At 52.9% G+C, this 25,705-nt stretch overlaps 11 protein-coding genes across 11 annotated transcripts; 5 read left to right on the top strand and 6 right to left on the bottom strand.

Moving 5' to 3' along the window:
• Positions 1-82: 82 nt before the first annotated feature.
• Positions 83-559, bottom strand: UHO2_02222 (uncharacterized protein; the record flags this gene model as incomplete). The annotated part of the gene is made up of 1 exon (XM_041559659.1): positions 83-559. One exon carries the CDS (start codon positions 557-559, stop codon positions 83-85), a length of 477 nt encoding a protein of 158 aa, XP_041415593.1.
• A 927-nt stretch (positions 560-1,486) lies between these two features.
• Positions 1,487-2,640, top strand: UHO2_02221 (putative RFC5 - DNA replication factor C, 40 KD subunit; the record flags this gene model as incomplete). The annotated part of the gene is made up of 2 exons (XM_041559658.1): positions 1,487-2,056; positions 2,149-2,640. The coding sequence occupies 2 exons, from the start codon at positions 1,487-1,489 to the stop codon at positions 2,638-2,640; spliced, it is 1,062 nt and encodes a 353-aa protein (XP_041415592.1).
• A 272-nt stretch (positions 2,641-2,912) lies between these two features.
• UHO2_02220 (uncharacterized protein) lies at positions 2,913-3,936 on the bottom strand (the record flags this gene model as incomplete). Its single annotated transcript, XM_041559657.1, has 4 exons — positions 2,913-3,029; positions 3,109-3,177; positions 3,293-3,355; positions 3,445-3,936. 4 exons carry the CDS (start codon positions 3,934-3,936, stop codon positions 2,913-2,915), a joined length of 741 nt encoding a protein of 246 aa, XP_041415591.1.
• A 685-nt stretch (positions 3,937-4,621) lies between these two features.
• UHO2_02219 (uncharacterized protein) lies at positions 4,622-7,231 on the bottom strand (the record flags this gene model as incomplete). The annotated part of the gene is made up of 1 exon (XM_041559656.1): positions 4,622-7,231. The coding sequence occupies one exon, from the start codon at positions 7,229-7,231 to the stop codon at positions 4,622-4,624; it is 2,610 nt and encodes an 869-aa protein (XP_041415590.1).
• A 346-nt stretch (positions 7,232-7,577) lies between these two features.
• On the top strand, positions 7,578-8,849 carry UHO2_02218 (uncharacterized protein; the record flags this gene model as incomplete). Its single annotated transcript, XM_041559655.1, has 1 exon — positions 7,578-8,849. The coding sequence occupies one exon, from the start codon at positions 7,578-7,580 to the stop codon at positions 8,847-8,849; it is 1,272 nt and encodes a 423-aa protein (XP_041415589.1).
• Positions 8,850-11,222: 2,373 nt separating this feature from the next.
• UHO2_02217 (uncharacterized protein) lies at positions 11,223-11,854 on the top strand (the record flags this gene model as incomplete). Its single annotated transcript, XM_041559654.1, has 3 exons — positions 11,223-11,334; positions 11,434-11,689; positions 11,785-11,854. The coding sequence occupies 3 exons, from the start codon at positions 11,223-11,225 to the stop codon at positions 11,852-11,854; spliced, it is 438 nt and encodes a 145-aa protein (XP_041415588.1).
• A 167-nt stretch (positions 11,855-12,021) lies between these two features.
• On the bottom strand, positions 12,022-13,462 carry UHO2_02216 (uncharacterized protein; the record flags this gene model as incomplete). The annotated part of the gene is made up of 3 exons (XM_041559653.1): positions 12,022-12,165; positions 12,252-12,824; positions 12,917-13,462. 3 exons carry the CDS (start codon positions 13,460-13,462, stop codon positions 12,022-12,024), a joined length of 1,263 nt encoding a protein of 420 aa, XP_041415587.1.
• Positions 13,463-14,331: 869 nt separating this feature from the next.
• On the top strand, positions 14,332-18,900 carry UHO2_02215 (related to MPH1 - Member of the DEAH family of helicases; the record flags this gene model as incomplete). The annotated part of the gene is made up of 1 exon (XM_041559652.1): positions 14,332-18,900. The coding sequence occupies one exon, from the start codon at positions 14,332-14,334 to the stop codon at positions 18,898-18,900; it is 4,569 nt and encodes a 1,522-aa protein (XP_041415586.1).
• Positions 18,901-19,208: 308 nt separating this feature from the next.
• UHO2_02214 (putative CDC31 - spindle pole body component, centrin) lies at positions 19,209-19,880 on the bottom strand (the record flags this gene model as incomplete). The annotated part of the gene is made up of 2 exons (XM_041559651.1): positions 19,209-19,444; positions 19,523-19,880. 2 exons carry the CDS (start codon positions 19,878-19,880, stop codon positions 19,209-19,211), a joined length of 594 nt encoding a protein of 197 aa, XP_041415585.1.
• An 804-nt stretch (positions 19,881-20,684) lies between these two features.
• UHO2_02213 (uncharacterized protein) lies at positions 20,685-24,563 on the top strand (the record flags this gene model as incomplete). The annotated part of the gene is made up of 1 exon (XM_041559650.1): positions 20,685-24,563. One exon carries the CDS (start codon positions 20,685-20,687, stop codon positions 24,561-24,563), a length of 3,879 nt encoding a protein of 1,292 aa, XP_041415584.1.
• Positions 24,564-24,809: 246 nt separating this feature from the next.
• UHO2_02212 (uncharacterized protein) lies at positions 24,810-25,514 on the bottom strand (the record flags this gene model as incomplete). The annotated part of the gene is made up of 1 exon (XM_041559649.1): positions 24,810-25,514. The coding sequence occupies one exon, from the start codon at positions 25,512-25,514 to the stop codon at positions 24,810-24,812; it is 705 nt and encodes a 234-aa protein (XP_041415583.1).
• Positions 25,515-25,705: the final 191 nt, after the last annotated feature.

Below are 25,705 nucleotides of genomic sequence, written 5' to 3'. Positions count from 1 at the left end.
GACAGCACACTCCGAATCCGACGACCGCGTGAATTGGCCGTGCTCGCTAACTACCAAATGGTTGTCGAAGATATGTACTGGATCACTCGGGAGGCTCCTTCCTCTTGCTGGTTGAAGACGATGACGCCTCTGCCGACTGGTTCGCTTTGTCGCTCGCGGGAGATTGGGAAGCATCACCGTCGTTAGCTTTCTTCTCGTCCAAGATTTTACGCATGACCCTCGCCCAGTCGTGGTGTTCTTCAATGACGGCCTGGAATTCGTAATCGCTCCGACGGTCAATTCTTGAGACCCTCTTCCACCCTTTGAGCTGCGATTCTATTGTATCGAGACAGTAATCAGCTTCGTAAATGCCGCGGCACATCAGCCTGATGATCTGCTTTCGCATCCACAAGAAAAGCTCCTCGCTTCGATCGGACTCGGAGGCGTGCCAATTTGCTACGGCGAAACGGTGCATGATGCTGGCCTCCGGAGAGAAGGAGACATGCAGTTGGCCGGCGGGCATGTAGAGCGTCTGTCCCGGCGTGAGAATGTTGACATAAGGCTGTTCCATCACATGCATGGCGAAAAAGATGCGATCCCAGACCAAATGAAGCCCGTAAACATCGCTAAAGAGGTCCATAAATCATGTTCTTTTTGGTCGGCGGCCAAGACACAATGAGCTTGTGACCAGACATCATAGTCGAACAGCTTCCAAGAAGGCTGATGTCGAATGGGTCCGCCTCGATTGTCCCGATGCCATTCAAGAGCAACGAAGAATAAGGCTGGTCGAGTGATGCATCGACGTCCAGGCCCATCCTTGGAAGATGGATGCTCTCGACGCCCCTAGGCTTTCAGGCATTCATGCCTTTATGGTCAGAGTTCTTTCCGATATAGATTCGAACGTAGTATGCAATGTAGTCTTTGTCAAGCACTGGTGCCCACATGTTTTCCTTCAATGTGTTCGCGTCAACCTCGAGTTCAATCGTGAAGTCCTTGGTGTTTGTACACTCGTGCCCAGCGCGAATTCCCAGTTCTGCCATTGCATGACGAGGTCGAGGGACCGTTTCGAAGAGATTCTTGGAGCCATCTTCAACGACAGGAAGTTGGTCGCGAAACACACCTTCATGCGCTAGACTTTGCACGAAGCGAAGGAAGTGGTCGCCCCACTGGTAGATTGCAGGGGTTTTGTCGCGATATTTCTGTCAATCGTCGAGGATAGCTTGCATCGACATCGTGTCGGTTTTTGATATGATGTTAATGCGGCGTGGCGGATGATGCTCAGCAAGAAAGACAACGCACGCTTGAGGCTGAGTTCCGAATCAGTCATTTATTCATTTCCCTCCACACACGCGTAAAGTGGCAGCAGGCGCGTCTCGTCTGTTTGTGCGTACATCTTTCGCGCCTGCGCTGCGTTGCGCTATTCGAAATTGGCTAAAGCTTCCAACTCGAATGACACACCTTGCTCCTACACCTTGCTATCCAACACTCTCACCATAACATACACACCATGCTCTTCGTCGACAAGTACCGACCAAAAGCGCTCTCAGAGCTGCACTACCATCAAGACCTCTCCAAGCGCCTGTCATCACTCGCAGACCATGAAGACTTCCCACACATTCTCATGTACGGCCCCTCAGGAGCCGGCAAGAAGACCCGCATAGCATGCCTACTTCGCGAACTCTACGGTCCAGGAACATACAAGCTCAAGATCGACCAACGAGTCTTTGTAACACCCTCAAATCGTAAAATCGATGTCAACATCGTCTCATCCAACTACCATATCGAATTGACACCTTCAGATGCAGGCAACTACGATCGACTCGTCATCCAGGACATCTTGAAGGAGATCGCGCAGACTCAGAATGTCGACTTGAACGCTAAGCATCGCTTCAAGGTGGTAGTCATCAACGAGGCGGACTCATTGAGTCGAGATGCACAGAGTGCGCTGCGTAGGACGATGGAGAAATATATGGGCAACTTGAGATTGGTGCTGTGCGCAACAAGTACGAGCAAGATCATCGGTCCTATTCGATCGCGTTGTCTGCTGTTGCGGGTGGGAGCGCCATCTGATGAAGAGGTATGTCCAACGCACTCTATCTTCTATCTCTGCGTCAAATCCTGATGAGCATACTTGATGCTGATATCTCTCCTGTCCCTTGACTCAAACAGATCAAGACCGTCCTCTCCCACGTAGCGAAGAAAGAACGATTCAGCATCCCCGACACAGTCCAAAATCAAATCTGTGACGACTGCAGCGGCAACCTACGCAAAGCAATACTCGTCCTCGAAGCACTCCGCATGCAATCTCCCGATCTCTCCGCTGGCATCGCCATCGCTAAACCAGATTGGGAGATTTACATCTCCAAAACCGCCGACTTGATCCTCTCAGACCCTTCGCCACAGAATCTTCTTGCGGTTCGATCAAAGTTGTATGAGCTGCTCGTACACGCGATTCCACCAACACTCATTTTGAAACATTTGGTAGATAACTTGGTCAAGAAGGTCGATGCACAGGTCAAGGCGGCGATTGTTCAGAAGGCGGCATTCTACGAGTTGAGGACACGGACGGGTAGTAAGATGATCTTCCATCTGGAAGCGTTTGTGGCGGCAGTGATGCATATCCAGAAGAGCTTCTTGTTGGGGATGGCTTGGGATGATTAGATGTCTCACAGTTCACAGTGGTGGGGGGAATGTAGCATTGATTCATTTCTGGCCTCTGGGTAATACATCGCTTTGATACCTTCTTTGCTGTCGCTGGTGTTGATAGAAAATCTGCCTATCTCGATCACACCGTGCTAACATGCTCGTCTGTCCAACGTCTCTGCTTTCGCCACTTTGCATGCTTCTGTTCGACCGTCCTGTCTTACTTGGCAGCCGTTTTTGATTCACCATAACTCGACACTATCCCTGTCCTGGTGCCCGAGGTTCTCCTTTCACTGCTGAGGCTGCCTTTTCGGCGATCCACCCTTAGTGCGCAACGGCTTGAGCTCGGTATCCCAACGCTTGCTTGCTACATCGCCGCCCGAGGCTTCCTTCAAAAGTTGTCGGAGCTGTGCGTTTAAATCACAAAGCAGGGGAAGGGGTGTCAGTGGTCAGCAAATCAGTGGAGGGGCGAGATTAATGACATACCTTTACGAGCAAACGACCCTTGACTTTCCAAGGAAGGAGGCTTGGGCTTGCGTCGTAGATTTCGGATGCCTGCATGTACCCCAGCGGAGTGCGGAAAGATATGTCGTGGTCAGTTCGATGTTTCATGATATCGAGATTAGCATAACTGCGGGAGTAGATGGGTTGGCGTGATGAGGCGACTTACGTGTTCGTGTACGACCTTGAGAATGGCAAAGTTGAGATCGTTCCAGCGGTCGGGTGACCAAGTCTGTCATCCAGTCCCAGCATTGAATAGAGTTGTGATTGCGGATGTCAGTATCGTCTTCCAATGTGCTTGGGTATGTGCGTGATAGTTACAGAAGCAAGAGGAGCATGTTCAGGAGTCCTAGGAGTATTCGGACCACTACCAGGTTCCTTCTTCGTCGGAGTCTTCAACACGTCCTTGCTTGACAAAGCGATTGCTTTAGATGGTCTACCTTTCTTCGGCGTAGTCGGCTGCACAAGAGCAGCAGTATCAGGCTTGACATTTTTCATCTCACCTCCGATCTTGCTGACTTTACGAGGAGTGTCGGGTTGCATCTCATCAGCATCCATATCTTCATCCATCATCTCTGCCTTGCGCACTGTAGATCTCATATCAGAGACAGGGGAAGCTATTTCTCCGCCTGCGACTACCATTTGGGGTTTGACGCCTCGTTCGGTATCGAAAGCACGGGAGGAGGAAGCGATGCCGGAGAAGAGATCGTCTTGTTGCACGTCGGCTGGTTCGGCTTGGGGTAGGTTGGCTAGGAGGTGCGTGGAACGACGCTTGTGCTTGGCGGGTGTGGAGGGGGATGAGGTGGACGACATAGTGTTTGCTCTTTTAGGTAGTGCGGGACCTCCTTTAAAGATGGCCATGGGCACCCGAAACAAGGGGGAGGGACTTTAAACGGCAACAGGTGTTGAAGTTGATCGAATGCTTTGTGTTAGAGAGCTGAAGGGCGAACAAAGGCGGAGTGCCGGTTGATGCTACGGAAGAGGGAGAGAGAAGCTTTGCGGACCACTCATACTCGTACTATGTAGACAATGCTGTTGACCTCGACTGCTGTCAAGAGCGGACAGCTTGTCAATATCGTTCCGCTCCGCTCAAATCCACTTTCTAACTCGCGCTCGCAGAGAAAGGCAACAGCACAGTCTTTCTGGGAAGCACAAGCATCGAGTCGAGACGATTGTGTGATGAGGAGATTGACACGATGACAAACAGCGTTGTCAAAGCATTCTCCGCGAAGTGCCGGCTTGAAGCTCATGTCAAAGCTCTGCTCGGTGAGTTCTAAAGCGCTACGATTGAGTATTTCCGCTTGCATCAGGAGACTCGACACAGTAGCAGGATGAGGATTGTCCGTGTTCATAGACGGAAGCGGTCCATGATTGCTAAGACAAGAAGTCTCTGCGTTTTGCAGCTGCCAACACAACCGACAAAATGCACTGACACCTGCACGCAAACCTTATCCTGCCGAAGATGATTGAAAATGAGGTTCACGACATACACGGAGGTTCACTGATTGCGATAGAAATTAGCCATCCTGTCAAGAGCCTCTTCATAGGCCTCCCGCATCTTCCTCAACTCTCTTGTCGTGGGATCGTCAGTAACATAATCGACAGCATCCTCACCACTCTCCTTCAACTTCCTCGGCTTGATCTTGGCAATCGCAGTCTGCCTTACAATCGAGCGAACCATCTTCTTGAAATGCCTTGCCTCCTGTTCTTCCACCAGCGTCCAAGCATCACCGTGTTTACCGGCACGAGCTGTTCGACCAACACGATGAACGTACTTAGCAGGATCAATGGGAGCATCATACGACACGACATGTTCGACTGTCGGCAAGTCGATACCTCGCGAAATGAGGTCCGAACAGACAAGGAGGTCGATTTCACCTTGTCCGAATTGCGTGAGAATCCGTTGGCGTTCGGAAGGTTTAAGTTCAGACGAGTAGTTCTTGACGACGAATGGTCTGCTGCCGCGCTGAATCAGCCCACTTTCGCTTCGCACCTGCTCGAAAATCTCGATGAGCTTGACTAGTCTTGCTGCTGAATCGACAGATTTGGTGAAGCACAAAGCTTTGCGAATCCTGCTGCTATTCTGCTCGACATCGTCCGGTCGGTGAAGGAGATACAGAAGGTGAAAGGGCTTGTCTGCTGATGTCGTGACAAGCATGTGCTCGTGAAGCGAGTGAGGGAGCGAGAAGCGTTCGTGTTGCTGTGAGCCATTCGATCGTCCGTCCTCTTCGTCTCCGGCCGAGTGACTGTCCTGAACCGTGATGTAGTGCGGATTCCTCAAACCAAGAGCTGCAATCTTCGCTGGATCGCTCGTGAGTGTTGCAGAGAACAGGAGCTTCTGGACGGAGGGTACAGCTTCTTCTTGCAATGTCGACCAAGCCGCTCCTCCTAGTCCTGACGCATTGCCCGACAACAGCTCGTGCGGCGCTTGGGCCGCAGCCTCTCCTTTCCATTGTGGAACGGCATCAGTTCCCTTCCCTTCCGTAGCAGCAAGCACACGACGCAGCCATTCCTGAAACGACTGATTAAGCAAACGATCTGCTTCGTCAATGACCAAGAAGCGAAGATGAGCGAGTGTGAAGCCTGGAGTTGAGTCAAGGTGATCGATCAGTCGACCTGGTGTTGCGATCAAGACGTCAACCTTGGACTCCTTCAATGCATTCTGTTCCTCATAATCATCACCCACACTAAGCGACCATACCAGCTGGCTTTGTTCGTGCGCAAAGCTGTGCTGACCAGTCGCTGTGCCAATCCTCAGACCGGAACCCTTCGCTACTAGCTCTAACGTGCTGCGTACCTGAGACACGAGATCGCGAGTGGGAAGTACGATCAGCGCACGAAGACGAACGATCTGGCGTGTTCGAAGCACTTCGACAATGGGTACTGTGTAGGCAAGCGTCTTGCCACTTCCCGTCGGTGCTGAGACACATAGGTCGCGAGGTGGTGCGAATGGCCGGTACAGAGATCGGCTCTGTGGCTGGGCCAGCAGACATGGAATGACGGAAATTTGGACAGCGAACCACTCGCTGACACCTAGAGCTTCAAGACGAGAGCGGACAGTGTCGCTGAGAGTTACTTTTCCAAAGTCGTCGGTGGTGGTGGTGGTGCGAGACGAGATTGTCTCCAAGTCCTCATCACCCGAGTGGTTGTCTGGCATCTCCTCGTCTGTCACCGCTTCGTCTGCTTTTGCTGTGGAAGGGACTGCCTTGCTCGAAAACATGGCTTTGATGGTCGACGCATGTTGCGACAGAGGCCGAGAAAGGGTGGGGTTGACGACAGTACGATTTGAAAGACCTTCTGGCAAGCCGAGCGAGCCGATGAGCTTTGGGTCGACAACCTTCTTGACTCCTGCCAGCGGGAAGCGCTCCAATGTTTTCACCTCTTTGCCATTGGCAGTGCCTGATTCTTCGTCCTCAGAGCCATCTGCGCCCTTACGAGCTCCAGCACGATTCTGTTCCGCTGGAGCCGGCGAGCTTGATGAAGACGTCGATGCGGAGTCATCATCGTCATCATCCGACGAATCCGAGTCCAAATCAGATTCTGAATTGGCGTCTACGCTTGAAAACGCTTCTGACTTTGCTGGCTTGTGTTCTTTCGCCTTCGATAACTTCCTCTTTGCAGCCTCCTCAGAACGGTGCAATGCCTCCTCCTCTGGCAAGTGCGAGATGATGGAGTTGTCCTCTCTAGCAGCCGCTTGCTGCGCTTCGTCTTTTGACTTCTTTGGCGCAGCACGAATCCTAGCCTTGCGACGTTCCTTCTTTGATTTTAGGTATCTCTGCTTGGCTTTCGTCTTCTCTTTTGGGCCTATTCGTGCCTTGTTGACGGATTGCCGGAGCAATGGTGCAGCGTTGAGTCGTGATGGGTGAATGTTGAGCGCTGGTCTTGCTGCTGTTGATGATGGGCCAGCGTTTGTGGAGGACGTTGATGCTGCTGACGAGGTAGTCACATTTGCAGGAGCGCTTGGGGTTGATGACTCTTCGCCCTGAACGAGCTTGCGCTTCTTGAGGATGCGCTCGTTGAGAGCATCGAGCTTGGCCGTATCAACCGAGTCAGCCTTCTCTCCATCGGAGGGTCCGCCGAAAGCGTCAAAGCGCTTGATAGAGAACATGTTGGACGAGCCTGTAAGGGCGGAGGCGGATGTTGATGTATGGCTTGGTCAAGAAGCAGAAGCCGTCCGCAATGCCTTGAAAGTGTGGAGCAAGAATGGCCTTCCAAAGCGCCAACCCGAATCAAAAAGCGCCGACTCAAGAAAAATTCCCATAATTTGTTCGGAAATCGGCCATCATGCAGCTGACTTGTTGTTTGTCATCTGGCTCAGCCAGCCTTCTCCACATTCAACTTGAAGACACACTCAGCACGACCTTCCCATTCGAGACTCACTTGGGAACATCACCATCTCCAGCATCAGCCTCAGAGTCGAGCGCTTCAATACAGCGCAGAGGGAGAACGTCAAGATGCCGGCGCCGACAACGCAGGCTAAGTCGACAACTGAGATTGCCAATGCGGGTTTCTCACACATCCAGTCCACCAAGACAAGCGCAGCACGCACCTCTCCGGACTTCCTCGTGCTTGTACTCGACATCAACCCACTGTCATGGACGCGACGGTCCGAAGCACTCGGGAAGGGAAAAGGAAAGGAAGTGTTAAGCGATGTAGCTTTGGAAGATGCACTCTCAGCAATCATGATCCTGCTCAACGCGCACATGGCGATGCAACATGAGAACGGACTGGCAATCTACGCTGCTGCAGGAATGGGCACCGCACAGCTTCTCTACTCGACCGCGTCATTCTCTGCGAAAGCTTCACTCTCAGGCTCAGCGAGCGCTTCGGCATCTTCGAGTGCTCACAAGCCCGATGCGAATACATATCAGCACTTCAAGCTGGTGGACGACAACCTTGAGCAAGGCATTCGTGATACATGCAGGTCGATGTTCGATCGAGCTCGACAAGCGCAAGAAACAATCGAGGCTAATGCGGGCAACGAAGCGGCGAAACATGCAGCTCTTGCACGGTCTGTCAACGTCGGTGTTGTCTCCGCCCTATCACAAGCACTGTGCCATCTTAATCGGCTTGGCTTGAGCGATGCTTCGGATGCAGCCAACACTGGTGGCAGTATCGCTGCAACGGCACAGACAAGAGCAGGCAGCGGGAACTCTTCAGGTGGCGGCGGAGGTGGTGGTACTGCTGGCATCGGAAGCTTCAAGTCTCGTATCCTAATCCTCAGTGTCACGCCCGATGCGTCGACGCAATACATCCCGATGATGAACTGCATCTTTGCAGCTCAGAAGAAAGGCATCACCATTGACGTCTGCAAGCTCTTCGGTAGCGATACGGTGTTCCTTCAGCAAGCATCTTACCTCACATCGGGGACGTACTTCCGCCTTTCCGACGATTCGGACGCTCTGAAGGTCAACGGAAAGGAGGGTATAACAGATATGCGGTCGAGTTTGGTGCAGACGCTATTGACGACATACCTGCCGTCGAGGTCGATGCGAGGAGTTATGAACCTGCCGACGCTGGAAGAGATTGACTTCAGAGCGGCATGCTTCTGTCACAGGAAGATTGTAGATATCGGATATATCTGCAGCGTCTGCTTGAGCTTATTCTGTCAGCCGAGGCCGTTCTGTCTGACATGCAGGTCTAAATTCCCCAAAGACACACTGGGCAGGTACGAGAAGGAGCTCGAGTTGACGGCAGGTATGGATGTCACTGCGATACTTGATTGAACTCCGACGATGGCAGTTGGTTGCTCACCAGCTTATGTCCTGCTGCACAAAAAAGCAATCGAAGAAGATGGTAATGTGCTTCCCTGTATCAGACAAGCTCGAGGAAGTCGAGAACATGTCTATTGCAAGTCAGACCTGCGGAAAGGTTTGCATCGGGTGATGAGTGGAGGTATCGGTTCATACGGATCGGGATGCGTCAACGTTTGCAGCACCCAAATCTCTGGTTCTGATTCAAGCGGAGAAAGACGAGATGCAGAGCCGAACAAATTAAACAAGAAATAGGCTAACTAACGACTACAGATGCTGAGGAACGCGCAAAATCTGAACAAAAGAGTGCAATACCAGGAACAACGGAACGGAAGGCGAAGAGTGGACAAGCGAGCCAAAGTGGCGGATGGAAGATATGCGAGGAGATCAATCTACGAGGAATGAACCATGCACGCGCGCTCTTCTCTCTACTGCTGCCTATGCCAGCTGTCACACTCCGTTGTCAATGATCGTCACAGGGATGATCTGCACGAACACGGATTGATCGACGCTCACAGGGAGAGAAGAGAGAGCAACCTAGCCTCTATCGGGATGGAAACCAGCTAGCAGCGATTACAACGTCGAGACACCTTTGTGGCCCGGTTTCTCGCTGGTCTTGTGCGGGGAGTTGATCGCAACCGCTCTGGCACATTTGTTCTCGCTAGGCCAGGGTCCTTAGCTGGACGTTGGCTGTGAAAGTGAATAGCGCACTGAGCCGCTCAAAGGTGGTCGAGGTCTGTGAGGTCACGCAGTGCGAAGCGCAGGAACAGGCGTCTGGGCCTAGTGTATGAGTGTGCATGGGAATGTCAAAAGGATCTCTTGAGGCGCTGTGGTCGGCTATGCACAAGAACATTTCTTGCAACGCATCTCGTTCTCCGTGCTGCTCCTTACCCCTCTCTTCGGCCTTTCGGTTCAATGCTTGCGAATGCTCTTTTCAGGAGAGGGAGCTGAGTGAAGTGAACACTCTTTGACGGACTGGTTGAGTGAGTGGGTGGTTGGTGAAACGATCAGTGGTGCGGGTGCAGATCTTGAATGCTGATCCTCAGGGAGACAAATCACATACCGTTCTCCCCGCGTTTATTTGCTTGAGCTATTTCCTGCCTTTGAGAGCCTCCTTCATGCACACAGCACCTGAGCAACGAGCAATGAGTAAACCACATTGCATGCTCGAAGCTCGAGTCGAAACGAAGCTGATCAATCCAAGGAACGTCAAGTAAACCAGACTGTAGTCGGATGCAGCTTCGTTGATTGTCGTTCAACTGATTGAGACCGCTCGTCATCATATGGAAAGCCCGCGATTGACCGATACCATTTGCAGAATCGAAATTTCGAACACAACATATCGTGTGTTACATGCGCGGGCTATATGCGCGTTGTAACGGTGTGACGAAGTAGTATTGCGGGAAGGAGGATCTAGACGGAAGCTAGTTTAAGTACTAGCTCCGTACAAAGCAAAGATAGGTATCGAACTTCTTGTGCGAGGTATCGAACTTTCTTGTGCGGCGTGTATACGCGCGAGAAGATATCGATCGAACGTTCTCGTGCGGCACGTATTCGCACGAGAGAGTACCCAGGCGTGACATCGTGGGTGAAAAACGGCTCTCGGTCCACCCAACGGCAAAGCCCACAGCATGTCGCAGCGAAAGGCAGACAGTATGGGTGCGGGAGAATGGGATCGACAGCACGGATGTCTGAACAAGAGTTCGATGATTGTTAGTTTCCGCTTCGCTTGATGAAGCCATACCTTCATATTTAATCTTTGTGGTCCAACTTACGTCGTTTAGTCGTTAAGAAGAAACTGTCGCGCAGAGGGCCGTGAGCTGTCAAACAGAGCATGAGTGAGCGCGAAATTGAAATGTGAGAGACGAGTCTCTAACAAAATAGGGTGATTTTCACACGTGATGCTTTGGCTGAGAAGAAACAGAGCTGCAGGTAAGTGAAAGCGAGTTCTGTTTCCTAGGGCCTTCAAGTACGTTAGAAGGGAAGCTTGGAATTAAGACGTGAAGGGGTGCGAATCCCCTCTATATATACCTTACATGTCTGGCTGTGTTCTAACTGTGTCCTGCTGAGCGCCCGAGGGGCGCTCCTAAATACAAAGGGGAGCGATAGTGATCAAAGGGAAGCGATGGTGATCAAAGGGTGATAACGAACAAAAGGTAGTGAGGATTCGTGCGAGAGAATCAAAGGGTCCGTAGGGGCTTCCGACACGTGCTCAGACAGGCAGTCTGGAACAGTTCCGAGATACTTTTTACCTTCCATTCCACCTTTTCTGACACGATCCCAACCATCATCCTCGTCGTCCATCGTTCCTCGCACCCTCTTACAATATACAAACAGGTAAACAAGATGCTCTCTCGACTCACAACGGCCACGCTGGCCCTATCTAAGGCCTCTACATCACGAATGATCACAACAACAGCCACTGCAGCAGCAGCTAAACCCATCCCACAACCTCGAGGTAAGCTCCCACCCCGATCTTCCATCATCTTTAGTTCGAGCATCACTGACAGTCATCTTTCCTATCCCCTTCTATTTATCATCTCAATTGCGCACACAGGTACGATTCCGGACCCAGAATCATTCCTCACCGCAATTTCACGCACACGCCGCGACCTCGCATCCAACTCTTCCCTCACCTCTGCCATCGGAAAGAAATGGTCCAACATCTTCACCATCCGCTCTGAACAGCTAAAGGAGGCAGGAGTCACGGTAAAGAACAGAAGATTTTTCCTCTGGGCAAGAGAAAAGTTTCGTCAAGGAGCAAACCCAGAGCTGTTCATCACAGATGCGAAGCCGAAGAAGAAGGTTCGAGGGTAAGTATTGCACGCAGACTAGACTAAGGTTGTTTCGGCGAAGATGAAGGGCTGGCAGTTCCTCTTTTGACACATTTGTTGCTTGTTCGATACAGATGGGGGCCAAGAGTACAGACGGCTGAACGCATTCGTGTGCGTGGTGTAAGGAGGTCCGGAGAGAAGTAGAGCTCTCTTACCCTCTACCAAATTCGATTCCAACCAGCACTCTCATTTGTACCAATATCTCAGACATACGCAATTCACACGATGAGGAACCAACAAAAAGCATGTTCATGGGTTGTGCATTGCATGGATTATTGGCCGGTTGGTAGCTTTCGAATGACGGCAGAGCACTACCTTCGATGTTGTAGTTGCTGCTGTAAAAGGTGCTGCTTGCGAGCAACTTTGATCGCTTCTGAGCGACGATCCAGCACAGCAAAGACGGAGTTCTGAATCATGGTATAGATACCCGATGAGAGCCAGTAGATCACCAATACCTGCAGGATCAAACGAGAGCCACGAGACGGAAAGGTCAGTATACTTTCTGAGTCGATCTACGAGAGTGGCTTGACTGGGAACTTACACCAGGAGCCTGACAAGCAATGGGAATAAAGGCAATTGCCATCACCCTCAAAGCATTGGTAATGATCCTCATCCTTCTTGGCTCTTCCTCGGCCTTCACCTCTGCCCCTTCCTTGCCTTTCTCAGCCAACAACTTATCCGCCGTTCTCGAAGCTCCATCTTCCTTACCCGAACTCACCGCTCTGATCTTGGCGATACTCGTCCTACTCCAACTGTTCAGTTCGGTGTTCGCTAGAGTAAGGATACCGAATGTGACGGGACCAAGCATAGTCGAGTCTTTGTCGACAAGTGTTGGTCCACCCATGGTGCCTTTCAACTTGGCGATGGCTGCTTCGTCAAACCCGCGGTCAGCAAGAATGGCTGTGCTGGCTTTGAATTGCTGTGCTAGCTCAGGAGAGGGCGACCACCAGGGCAAGACTTCCGAGGCGAAAGGTGAGGTGAGATCGAGTGCTGATTGACGGAGGAGAGCGGTCATGAGAAGGAAGACAGGGATGTTAAGTGTTGCTGGGCCGATGAAGGCGGGTAAAGGTGAGACGTTGTGCTTTCGCAGTAGCTCTGCTAGCTTTGCTTTGAGCTGTCGGTATAAGATGCAGGCGCGAGACAAGTGGTAGGGTCAGCATATCTGAACTGTTGAGTCTTCCTTGCATCCCGGCTGATTCAACTTACCTCTTTCTTGACTTCCACCTCGAATGCTTCATACGACATGCCTGCTCTTCTGCACTTGGCACGAACCACCAGTGGGATCTGCTCCTTCATGATCTCCCATTCGGGCAGCACATGTTCGGTCAACTTCCTTGTCTTGCTCCTCTGCCATATTGTGACAGGTAGCGTGACCAGAGTTCGGACGGAAAAGGCGAGTACAAAGATGGATAGTGCGTGTGCGTAAGGTCCGCTGAGGTGCAAGGTGTCTGCAAGGTTGTGAATGGTGGGTACCCATGGTTCCAGGAACTCGAAGCCTGCTGATGCGACATCAGTGTCGGCAACGGAGTCTGTAGCTGTGTTGACCGCTGAGCTTGTTGACGAGGTCGCTGCCTCATTGGAGGGTAATGATGAAGAAGGAGCAGCAGATGCGGCTATTGAGGATGATGCGAAGCCTCGATAGGTTTGCGGCGCACGTTGATATGAGGGCTGAATTCGTGGCAGGACTGGTAATGCTGATGCTCTTGTACGCATGCCAGCAACAGCAATGTGGAACACATCTGTTGACCTCATGCTGTGCGGTGACGGCCTTTCCCTCGTTTCGGTTCTGCCGGGTTCTTGGGGCTTTGATGATGATGGCTCTTATTTAACCACCCTTCCCGTTCTTGCAAGTTGGATGGAGTGCAAAGGATGTTGATGCGGCAGCTTGACGTTGTGACGAGCTTGCAGCTAAGCGTATAGAGGCTTCGCTTTCATTCCACTTTTTCTTCCTGGCAGCCATCGGTGATGTTGCATTTAGCAGATCACCGATCTGATGCTACCTGTCTTGCTTCTTCGCAGCCATTTTACGCGACAGAAAGGCGCGTTAATTTTCCGGCTGACGGGTACAGCAAATTACGCAGCGTGGAGGTGTTGGTCTTTCGGCAGGCTGAGTCTTGTGCTGATGCTGATGCTGCGCTTCGCCACCAGACACACACCAGAAGATTTGGATAGCTTCCGATTGCATTGCCTTTGGCAGACTCACTCTTCTGGCTCTCTATCATCACTCGACATTACTTGGCAGAAGCACAGAGAGGAAGGGTGCGGCTTCCTCTCCATAATCACGGTCCGTTTCGAAGCGGAGAGCGGAACACAATAACACACACTCAGTCACAGTTCTCTCATTTGAGTGGAGCTCTTCCGAAGCTTAAGCCCTTTCGTCCTTCGTCCTTTCTGACGCTGCTCGAGAGCACGGAGCTTCCGCACTTGCTATTGCTTATTGCGGGAACACAGCACGAACATGTCTCTTCTCCTCTCCTCCACCATCCACTTCTGCACTACCTCTTCCAACCCATAGCTCCGCACTCATCATACCTTCCAGCATTACACCAACACTAGCATCACCCCCACCAACCTGATACCTCTTCCATCACCACAGCTAAGCATTCTGCATCGTCGTCAAGATGGCCGAGCCATCGGATGAGTTGGATGACATCGACGAGTTCGACGACTTTGGCATCGATGACTTGGACGACTCAGCCTTGCTCCAGCTCGACCAGATCGAGACGACGCTCTTCAGCAATGGTTCCGCTCAGCATTTCAAGTCCGCAATCAATGCGGCTGCATCATCGTCACGCAACCTTTCCACCTCCGATGCATCGAATGGCAGAGCAGGTGGTGCGGGCCTACAACCTACCGCCGCCAATGGCTCTTCTTCCTCGTGGATGAACAAGGCAGGTCCGTCAGCAGCTGCATCCACTTCCGCACGACCGATGCAGCGGGTAGCTTCCGCAAGTTCAACTACATCAACTCAACCCGCATCTTCCGGAGCCGCTCGACAGATGACCCTCTTCGGAAATCCCACCAACCCTACCCAATCCAAAGTCGCCTCCAAAGTGGTCACATCCAGCCCGGGCCACATCACCATCTCCTCACAGTTCGCACCCACTCCAGCCAATGGTGGAAATGACAATACGAGTACAACACAAAGCGTGCGACCACCATGGCAAAACAAGGTTGGCACCAAGACATGGGACAGAGAGGCTTATCTCCACCGCGAGAGTGCTAAGAGCAAGGTGAAGGACGAGTTTGGCAGAGCCACTGATGTTGATGCGCTCGAGTTTGAGGATGGTGAATTTGGGAGTCTGCCCAGTGGATCAGGCAAGGGCAAAGGCAAAGCCGACTGGGACAAGGACAGCAAGTACGAGAACGTGCTTCCACCCTCACCTAAGAATGCTCGACGTAATCGTCCGCTTCCGCAGCCGCAGAAGTGCAAAATCGACGTCGAAGCTGCCAAGACATGGATCTATCCTACCAACATGGAGAAGCGAGACTATCAGTACAACATCGTTCAGAAAGCGCTCTTCAACAATGTGCTTGTCGCGTTGCCCACCGGTCTAGGTAAGACGTTCATCGCTGCCGTGGTGATCCTCAACTTCTTCCGCTGGTTCCCAGAGGGCAAGATCCTCTTCCTTGCCCCCTCGCGTCCGCTGGTGGACCAGCAAAAGGTCGCTTGTCACAAGATCTGCGGTCTACCTTGGGATTGTGCGATCGACTTGACCGGTCAAACCTCTATCAAAAGACGAGGGTACTTCTGGCAGAGCAAGCGTATCTTCTATATGACTCCGCAGACGTTGGAGAACGACATCCACTACGACAGATGCGATCCACTTGACGTTGTCTGTGTGGTTGTTGACGAGGCGCACAGGGCTCGCGGCAAGTACGCCTACGGTAACGCCATCGGCATGCTGATGGAAGTCAACCCGCACTTCCGCGTGTTGGCTCTTTCCGCCACTCCAGGCAAAGACTCGGTCAGTGTACAAGAGGTGGTTGATCAGCTTCATATCAACCAGATCGAGATTCGTACCGAAGAAGCCATCGATGTTCAACGCTACATGTTCCGCAAGCGCGAAGAGATCGTCAATGTCACCCTCGGCAGAGACCTCAACAAGGTCAAAGACAACTGGGCCAAACTCATGATGACCCAGATGGATCCGCTCATGAAAGCCGGTCTCATCCGCAACCAGGACCCGGTCTTCCTCCACCCCTTCGCGGTCAATCGGATCTACAAGGACCCAAATCGTGCCGCCATCATCGCTAGCAAACCCTATCTGCGAGCCAATATCTCCGAGCTCGCTGCGATGGCCCTCTCCATGCAATATCTCATGGAACAGTCCCCCACCATGTTCTATAGCCGTCTCAAGGAGCGCTCCATGGGGATGAACGACAAGGGCAAGAAGACGTCCAGCACCAAGCAGCAGATCTACGCAAACATCAACACGACCTTCAAGGAGATCATGCGCGAACTCGAGCTCATGCAAGACAACAAGGGTCGCATCCTCCATCCTAAGATGATTAAATTGCGCAATGTGCTCATCGAACACTTCGACAGCTTCAAAGCGGAACAGTTGCAGAATGCAGAAGCTTACGCCGAGAGCGGACATGACGTGTTTGGTAACACGCCCAAGTCGGGCGAGTTGGCCAACTTCACCAACTCCTCACAGGCTGACACTAGGGTGATGGTCTTCTGCTCGTATCGCGAGTGTGTGGACGAGATCGTCAGCTATCTCAACGATTCGGGCTTCAAGGCGACCGAGTTTGTTGGACAAAGCAAGGGCAAGAGTGGCAAGAAGGGCATGTCGCAAAAGGATCAGGAGCGAGTGATTGCCGATTTCAAGGTGGGCAAGTACAACGTGCTTGTAGCCACGTCTATTGGCGAAGAGGGTCTTGATATTGGTTCAGTGGATCTGACGGCGTGTTACGAGGCGGTCAAGGACTCGATCCGTATGCTGCAGCGCATCGGTCGAACAGGGCGAAAGCGAGAAGGAAAGATCGTGGTGCTGATGTCGGAAGGTCGCGAACAGCACAATTGGCAGCATTCAAAGGATAACTACAAAGCAGTGCAGAAGGAAGTCGACTCGCGTCTCTACGTCGAGCTCTTCGACGATGTTGACCGAATGGTGCCGGAGGGCATTTTGCCTCAGCCTGTCCTCAAAGAAGTCGAACAGCCCGAGTTCGACCCTTCAATGGTCAGCGATGGCAAGACCACCGCCAGGACCACTCGGGCAAAGAAAGACCCGAAGCCTAAAAAGGATCCCAAACGCAACATGCCAGAAGGCATAAGCATCATTGAAGGGTTCCGCAAAGCCTCGACTCTCACTAAACGCAAGCAACGTACTGATAGCGACAATTTGGATCAGAGCGATCTGGGCGTCCCACCTTCGAACGAGACGCACAGCCAGAGGGTGCGACGTCTCCTCACTCTGCCGGACGACGACTTTGAAGAGTACGAGAAGGAGAACCTCTCACTCAGGCTACGCTCCGACAAAGGTAGAGACAAATCGACACCGAAACGTATCGCTCCGTCGCCACCTAGCTCGCCAGAGTTGTCGCCTCCGCTCAGACTACGCAGTACACTCTCGCGTTCTACTGGCAGCTCAGGTGTTAGGACTCCAGTGGTGCTGTCTGACGGCATAGAGACACCACCCGTTTCTAGCACCTCGTCTTCTTCGCGACCTCTTGCAGCTGCTATACCTAGCACACGAGGTCGAAAGCTTGGTGTGGGACTGCGTAGTTCCGGCCGCACCTCGACAATTTCAGGCACACTCGCGTTGCGCAAGAGCAGCGATATTGACCCCTCCAACAGCAATGGTCCTAGCACCAGCAGCAGCATAAACAAGAGCCTCGTCGAAGCACGATCGCCAAGCACAAGAGGTATCGCAACTGCAGTGCCGACCAGCGACGACGATGACTTTGACGAGTTCGACGACGACTTGCCGATGGACATGTCATTCGAGAGAGAGCTATCACGCGCTGAGGCCGAGGCAGCAGCCAAAGCCCAAGTAGCTGCAAAGTCGCACATCGACAAAAATCTGCTCAATCCTCCTTTGATCAAAATGGATGTCGATGAAGAGGTGGCTGCTGCAAACAACCTCGAGCCGATGCTGCTGTCACCCCCGACACCTCCTCCGCAGACACGAGCTCGGGGCAAACCTCATCCGATCATGGCTCAGCTCATGGCGGAAGAGGCCGAGAAGCAAGGAAAGCGAAAGAGGGAAGAAGGCGAATCCGCCGACATCAAAGCAGACCAGCCTCGAACCATACAAAAGCTGCTCGAGTCACCGATGAAGAGCTCGATGGGTCCTCCCGACTCTATTCCACGTCGTGCGGGCGGTGCTCGGGCCAAGCGTATCATCCCTGAATCGTCTGACGATGATCCAGTCGGATTCCGACCCGCATCGCATCTCAAGATGGAAGTCGAACAGGACCCATCATCGTCTTCGCCAGTCAAGGCACCCACCAAACGCAAAGGTCGACTACAGAAAGCTTCTTCCATCCCCTCCGAGGCTGCTGCTACAGATGCAGACACGAGTCCCACAGCAGCCAAAGGCAAAGGTCGAGCTCGAGCGCGGGTACGCATTGCCGAAGATGACGAAGACGAGGAAAACCCCACAGTGGGAAGCAAAGACGCAGCAAGCCCCAAGAAGACCAAGAAAGGCAGCAAGACAGGTAAGAAAAGTTCCCGAGCTGCAATAGAAGGAGGTAAGAAAAAGCGTAAGATTACCAACTCACCCACTTCGCGAGCTCTCTTCCAGTACGAGGCGGATCGGTCTACGGACGAAGAAGTGCACGGGGAGCGAGACGAGCACGATTCTGGACTTGGATCATCTGATGAAGACGATTCGGATCGAGAAGCTGTGGGAGATTTCATGCCGACCCAAGCGCCGAGGGGTTATCATCAGCAGAGTATTTATTTGCAGTCGATGATGTCGCAACGTGCGCCGCCGGAGTTTCAGCGGTTGCGACACGCGCCGTTCCCAGGAGTGGGTGGGAGGTTTGGGGAGCCGGTGACACCAAAAAGGAGAGCAGAGGTGCGGAGGGCGATACAGCAGGCTCCTTCGAGTGAGTCCAGGAGGGGAGGAGGGATGGGGTCGGAGGATATGTACTCCGAGGACTCGTTTGTGGTGAATGATGAGGAGGAGATCGTGTATGATTCGGGATCGGATGCGTTGCCGGACAGCAGTCAGTTTTGAAACCCCAAGAGGCGGCAGAAAGGGTATCAGAGAGTAGCACTATGCATTTGCACAAACTCACAATACCCGGCAGCAAAGGATATGTACCAGTAACGAAAATCAGCATAGATACGCTCAGCGCAACAGACGACAAAGTGAAAGGATTTGCCCGAGTGAACACAACAATACAAGTACAGAAGATGCGAGCGAGGACGAGGGCGGTATGATGCAAAAGGCCGTTGTTGAAACAAGACGAGACCTGCCTGTTCTGGGATTGGCGAGTCAAACGATGAGCCCATGCGTCAAGCATCAACATGGGAGGGTATCTTCTACGAATCATCCATCATGATTTGAATGAATTCGTTTTCGTTGATCTCGCCATCCTGGTCGAGATCGAATTCGTCGATCATAGCTTGCAACTCGTCATCGTCCAATGTCTCTCCTAGCTCCTTTGCTACACGCTTGAGGTTGCGCAAGGAAATCTTTCCAGTGGCATCGTTGTCGAACAGCGCGAATGCTTTGCGGATTTCTTCCATCGGATCTCTTGATGCGATCTTCTCCGACACTGCACAAACCAAAGAACGAGGTTAAATTCATCGTTACGACGCTGCGCTACTCATAGAAGTATAAGGAGAGCACTTACTGATCTGATTGAAATCTTCCCACTCCAACAAGCCAGAATTGGTTTTATCGTGATCTCTTAGCAACTTCAACACCTCCGCCTTCTTCAAATCAAACCCAAGCGCTCGCATAGCAACCTTCAACTCGTGATAGTCGATAGCTCCATCTTTGTCGGTATCGAAGAGTTCGAATGCTTCTTTGATCTCTTGTCGCTGTTCGTCGGTGAGGGCTGCCGTATCGATGCGGTGGTGCGAGTTGACGTTGCGTGAGGAAGAAGAAGCTGAGAGATGGTTGGGTGTGGAAGTGTGGTTGCTGGTGGAGGCGCCTAGATTGGCTGCCCTGCGTTTGGCTGCTTTTGATGATGGGGTGTAGAGCGACATGGTGAAGATGCAGCGAGACAGATGATGAGGGTGGCGATGGGAAGGAGGGGCAAGGTTGGGGAGACGGAAAGGTGAGACGCACAGATAAGGTTGGAAAGTGACTCTGCAACTTGTCTCTTTTATTTCGGCAGCAGGAAAGCTTCAGCTCGAAGAGACCAACACTTTTTGGTCACAGGCGAGCGTGGCGCGCTTCTCGAAGCTCGAAGCTTCTGCGAAGATGCTCTTTACGCGCCTCTCTCTTCGATCTTCTTCTGGCTGGGCTTGCTTGAGAAGAGACGCGTCTCTGAGCGCAGCGCAGAGAATATGAAAGTGTTGGATCTTTGGATCTCACAATCTGCCAAAAAAAAGCTTGATTGGCGACTTTTCGGTTTGACGCTGAGTTGTGCTCTGTGGGCGCTGCGCTGCGTGCTGACTTGACTCATTTCTTGAAAGCTCCACTTTTCTCGCTTCCTTGCCGCTTGAATTCAGAGGTGGCGAATCGGCACGTTGTTGGCTGAGCAACGTCGAAGGCACGCTCGGATCTCTGTTCAACAATCTGTCACTTTGAAAGGCTTAGTCGAAGTCTGCGCTTTCAATTCGATCTTCTCTCAAGATCTTATCACCAGGGTTCAATATCGAGCCCGTACATACTGTGGCTCCATAGATCGATCGGCTTTCACTAGACCCAAGGTTTCAGCATCTAGTCAAGGGCTACCCTCGTTACACACACGTGCAGGCTCCTGTTTCACGCTCTTACACTCCTACAACACAATTCAGCCCAGCCCTCCGCAAGAAAAGGGGCACAGATAGATCTCCAACGCGAGTATGGGCAAGAACAAAGGCAACGGCGGCGGCGTCCCGACTAAAGGACGTGTCCCCATTCGAGGCGGTCGCGGACGAGGTGGAGGTCTGGGTGGCCGAGGTGGCTTCCAACCTTTTGCGGAGGCTGGTCACGTTCTCGGCGGAGCTTCTGGCTCCGGCTCTGGCTCAGGTCATGGGTCGCCACGAGGTGGTGCAGCCAACGGCAGACCCTTCCGCGGTCGAGGACGAGGAGGACATCTCTCAGTGTCGGGTCAGAACCGCGTTGGCTTCGACTACTCTGCTCTGTCTAGAGGCAGTCGCCGCGACTACAACGACGATCAAGACAACAAAGATGAGGACGATGAGGACGAGGCTGACTTTGCGATAGATCCACCAGCAGGCTACAAGCACAAGATCAAGCCGCATCTCGAGAAAAGCGCGCACTCTGATATCGAAAGTGATACAGCCAAACTGCAATCCTCCTTCCAGACTCCAAACGTACCATCAGGCTCTTCAACGCATCAGTGCGCCTTCAGCATCACTATCAATAACCATGGCAGCTCATCCATGCCACGCTTCACTCCACGATCTACCGCGCCAGTTCAGTTCCCAGAATTCTACACGAGCAGAGGCAGTGCAAGTGGCGCCAAGTTTCGTCCACCAGAAGAGACGGAGGATTCAAAGTACCTTGCCGGTATTCCTGGCCTGCGCAGACCCGAACGACGACAGCAGCGCAACGCACCTCAACTTGGTGATCCTGCTGACCAGGTTCAAAGCCCGTTCCGAGTTCCTCTTGCATTCGTCAAGTCGACCGGTGAGTACGGCGATCCGCTCAAGGGCAATCTCCCGCCAAGAGATCCCGAAGATACTTCTATTGACCCAGCAGCCAAGCAGTTGGAAGAAGCGCGCCAACAACAGCTGAACAATCCTCCTGCTCAGCGTCGCCATGCTTGTCTCGGATTCTCCAATCGCCCCGCTATCAAGCCGGCAGCACCTGCGCAGGTCAGCAATGCTGAGGCGCCTGTTACCATGTCCACTCCTGCTCCACAGACTACTGCGACGCCGTATGTGCCGCCTCGTGCTGTTCTGCAGTTTACAGACATGACAGTCAATGCTTTCGACTTTAACCATGATGCCATCAACGCGGATGACCAAGATGAAGTCAACGCGCTGCTTGCTGCCTTCCCTGGATCCAAGGAGCTTGCGCCTGGCGAGTCCATGTTTGAAGATGATGCCGCATCCTCCTGGACTTTGCCTGCTTTCCAGCCCGAGGCCGTGAAGCCGATTCAGCTACCCACCAACACCAGCCAGCGCAACGCAGAGAACCCCGTATTTGCTGCCTCTGCACCAGCGAAGTCGGCTGCTCAGCCTGCAGTCGATGCCAACAAGCCTTTGTCTCGTATCTCGGCGACATCGTCAGACGACGACGAAGAGATCATTCTCGTTCCCTTGCAAGGGCAGACACCTCGTGGCACAGCCGCTAAGCCATCCCCAGCACCAGCGCCAACAGAAATGCAAGACGAGGTTGAGGCAGCTCCCACAGCAGGAGTCGAGGTCGTCGAAGAGACCGATCTGGGCTTCGTCATCGATCTCGAAGGCGAAGATCCAGCAGCTCCTATCGAGTCGCCGCCGAAGAGCATTGCTACTTCAACGTCGCACCGAGTAGTGCTGGGCGATGCTGCACGTTCAGCCTCGAAATCCAACGCCTCCTCTCGCAAGAAGCAGTCAGCAACGCGAGGCAAGCCCCGTCGCATCCCACGCGAGGGCGATTCTGATCTGGATTGGGGCAACGATGGACCCCCTGGCGGTTCCGGAGACGTGATGGGCAAGGAGGAAGGCCTCACAGCAGCAGCTGCCGGCATCTCCATCACACGCAACAGCAACGAAGCGGAGGTTATTACTGATCCCATCCTAGCCAAAGCTATCCGCGCCGACCGTCACGAATGGGAGTCAGCCGACGACAATGATAACGACATCACCATGGACATGGTCCAGCCTAAGAAGCGTGGCAGAGGACAACGCGCCAAACGTTCGACCGCCAACCGTGCTGCTGCCTCGCGCACCGCTGCTCAGAACGCACGCAGTCGCAAAGCTGATCAGGATGCGATCATCGCTGATTATATGGAGAACATTCTCATTCAGGGCAACGACTCATCTGATGATGACAAGGAAGGGTTGTTCGAGACTGACGATATGGTCGTCGAGACCGTCGATGGCGATCTTCCAGCTGGCATATCAGATAAGGGCAAGGCTAAGGCTCGTCGACTATCGAACCAGCTCGACGACAAGACCGACGTGGATGCGATGATCCGCTTCATGAATGGCATGGATCCACAGAAGGGCGGCCGTCAGCTAGGGTTCGGTGACATCGACGACGAGATCCACATGGATGAGGTCAAGGAGTGGCTCACGGAGAGCGAGGCTGACAGCGACGATGACGATGTTGAAGATGCCGCTACCGCCGACGTCAATGGTCATCCTGCGGAAGTCAAATCGTCCAAGAAAGCTGACAAGCAAGATGCCTCAGGTTCAGAGGATGAAGACCTTGCCGAGCAGCTCCGCATCATCCTCGAGGACGACGATGACGAGGAGAGTAGTGAGGTCTTCAGCGAAGACTCTAGCTCTGATTCTGAGGGCGATGATACCCGCCAAGCCGAATACGATGACTCCGACGATTCCGACTCTGACTCGGACTCGGATGATGACGACGATGGTATGTTCCGAGGCAAGAACTCCTGGGCTGACGAGGACGAAGAGTTCATTCGTGCCCTCTCGTCGCAAGTCGGCGGTGCCGGCACCGGCAGTCGCCTTGGTGCAGCGCCTTCCTCCAAACGTGCACAGAAGAAGCTCTTTAATGCCAACTCTCGTGGCGACTTCAACGACCTTATGGACCTTGTTGCCGATGAGAACGAGATCGACTCTGACGATCCTGCCTACGGTCTCGGATCCATCCCCACTGCACGCAACGGCAAGCGCAAAGGTCGCAAGTTCACAGCCGAAGATCTCTGGGCTGAAGAACTTCAGCAGCAATGGGACAAGGACCGTGCCAGCAAAGCATCAAAGAAGCAGCAGCGTCTCATGGAACGTCAGGCTGCCTCACTCAACCCTTTCCCCAACACGCACGGCAAAGCAGGCAGCGCTGGCAAGACCAAGTCGACCAAAAAACAATCCAAGCTCGCTCGTAAGGCAGGAAAGCGTGAAATGCGAGCCAGCCTCAAAGCCCACTCGAACAACGTCGTATCTGCCATCAATGTTGCTGGATCTATCGATGATGTTGATCAGAACATCCTCATGTTCGGAGGCAACTCTGTGCCTGGAGATGTCATGTCCTTGGGCTTGGAGAAGCGGTTTGCATTCAACATGGACGAGCTTAACCAGCAGATTCAGATGTTCCTCTCAGAGAAGGGGAGAAACACGATGCGCTGTCAGCCAATGGACAAGTTTGCACGTGCCGAAGTACACGCGCTTGCTGCAGCGTACAATCTTGCGTCCAAGTCGAAGGGCAAGGGGCGTGAAAGGTTCCCGACGTTGATCAAGACGAGCAAGAGCGGGCTGAATGTGGATTATAGGAAGGTGAAGAGGATTGTCTGGTCAAATGCTGGTGCGACGTTTGGTAGCGATCTTGGCAGGAGCGATTTCAAGGACAAGTCGAGGGGTAAGAAGGGTAAGAGAGGTGGTGGTGGCGGAGGTGGGGTCTACGGTGTGGGTGGCGGAACTGTACCGAAGAATAGAGAGGGCGAGGAGGTTGGATTCGGTGCGGATAAGATTGGAGCTGATAATATCGGCCACAAGTTGTTGGCTGCGATGGGTTGGAGAGAAGGAAGCGGTATCGGTAGTTCACAGGGTATGGCAAATCCTGTTTCGGCTACTGTCAAGACTTCGAAGGGCGGTCTTGGGTTCTAAGACGGCACTCTTCTGCATCGCTTCTCCTTTCTGCTTGTATCTTCTGGCAATCTCGTCTCAGATGTCTCCTCCGACGACCGCTTTCGATGTGTCGATGTGTGTGCCTTCGCGTTTGTTCTCACTCTTCTTGCACGATGTCGTGCCACACAGCCACGTTGTGTCATCGTTCCGAGAAGTGTGTGATGTGTGTTTGCATTCCACCCAGCATACGACCACCTCTAGTCCTGCTCAATCCTAGTAGTGGGACTAGAGCTCAGCCTTCCCCGTTGCCCCAGCATTGGAAATCATCTGCTTGACCTTGTTCAAGTTGTTGATCAGAGTATCGACCACCTCCGAGTTGGGTTCCTTTGCTGACTTTTCCGCGTTCAGACTTGCCCACAGCTGGTTACTCTGTGCGATCAACTTTTCCAACACTCCCTCACCCGCCGCTACTGCTGCCGATGCCGTGCTCCCTGCTGCTGCCGAAACAGATGTCGCATTGGTGGTGACAGCAGCAGCTAGTTGAGGCGGAGGCGAGTTACCGTAGACATAGTACAATGCTCTTGTTGCCACCTCTCTCGCGTGTCGGGGGAAGTAATGGTAGGCCGAGTACCAAAGGAGAAGCGTTAAGGTGAGGAAGACCATGATGACGAGAAACACCTCCCATGCTTCTAACATGGACAAAACGAAGGTGGCTTCAACGTTCCAATACGCACGGAAAAGTTTACGCTCAATGATACGGATCGGGTTCCATGTCCAGGCATTGTGAGAGGTGTCGAAGGGGCTGACTGGGTGAGAAACTTTGACTGGGATGTGAGTGCTGCCATTGACGGTGGAAGTGGTTGAGGAGGAGGAGGAGCCAGCGGCGGTGTTGGACTTGGTTTTGGGAGAAGCGGCGGCGGAGGATGGGTGAAGATGGTCTGGAGATGAGACGACGGTTGTATTGGAACCCCCTTTTGTCTTGGCTGGCATCTTTGAGAAGTGCTTCTACGAAAGTGTGTGTTGGGTGGAAGCGGTGGTGGTGTCGAGGACAAGAAGATGCCACGAACACAGAGAAGGAAAGGGTTCAGATTCTGCAACACACACACGAGAACACACACACACACACCAACCAAAATCTCCCAACACACGCCGGCGATTCACAGTTCCAGCTTAAGTCCGGC

This window comes from Ustilago hordei (genome assembly GCF_900519145.1).
Source record: "Ustilago hordei strain Uho2 genome assembly, contig: UHO2_contig_03, whole genome shotgun sequence".
Lineage (NCBI taxonomy): Eukaryota > Fungi > Basidiomycota > Ustilaginomycetes > Ustilaginales > Ustilaginaceae > Ustilago > Ustilago hordei.
This window is presented reverse-complemented; position numbering and strand designations above follow the sequence as displayed.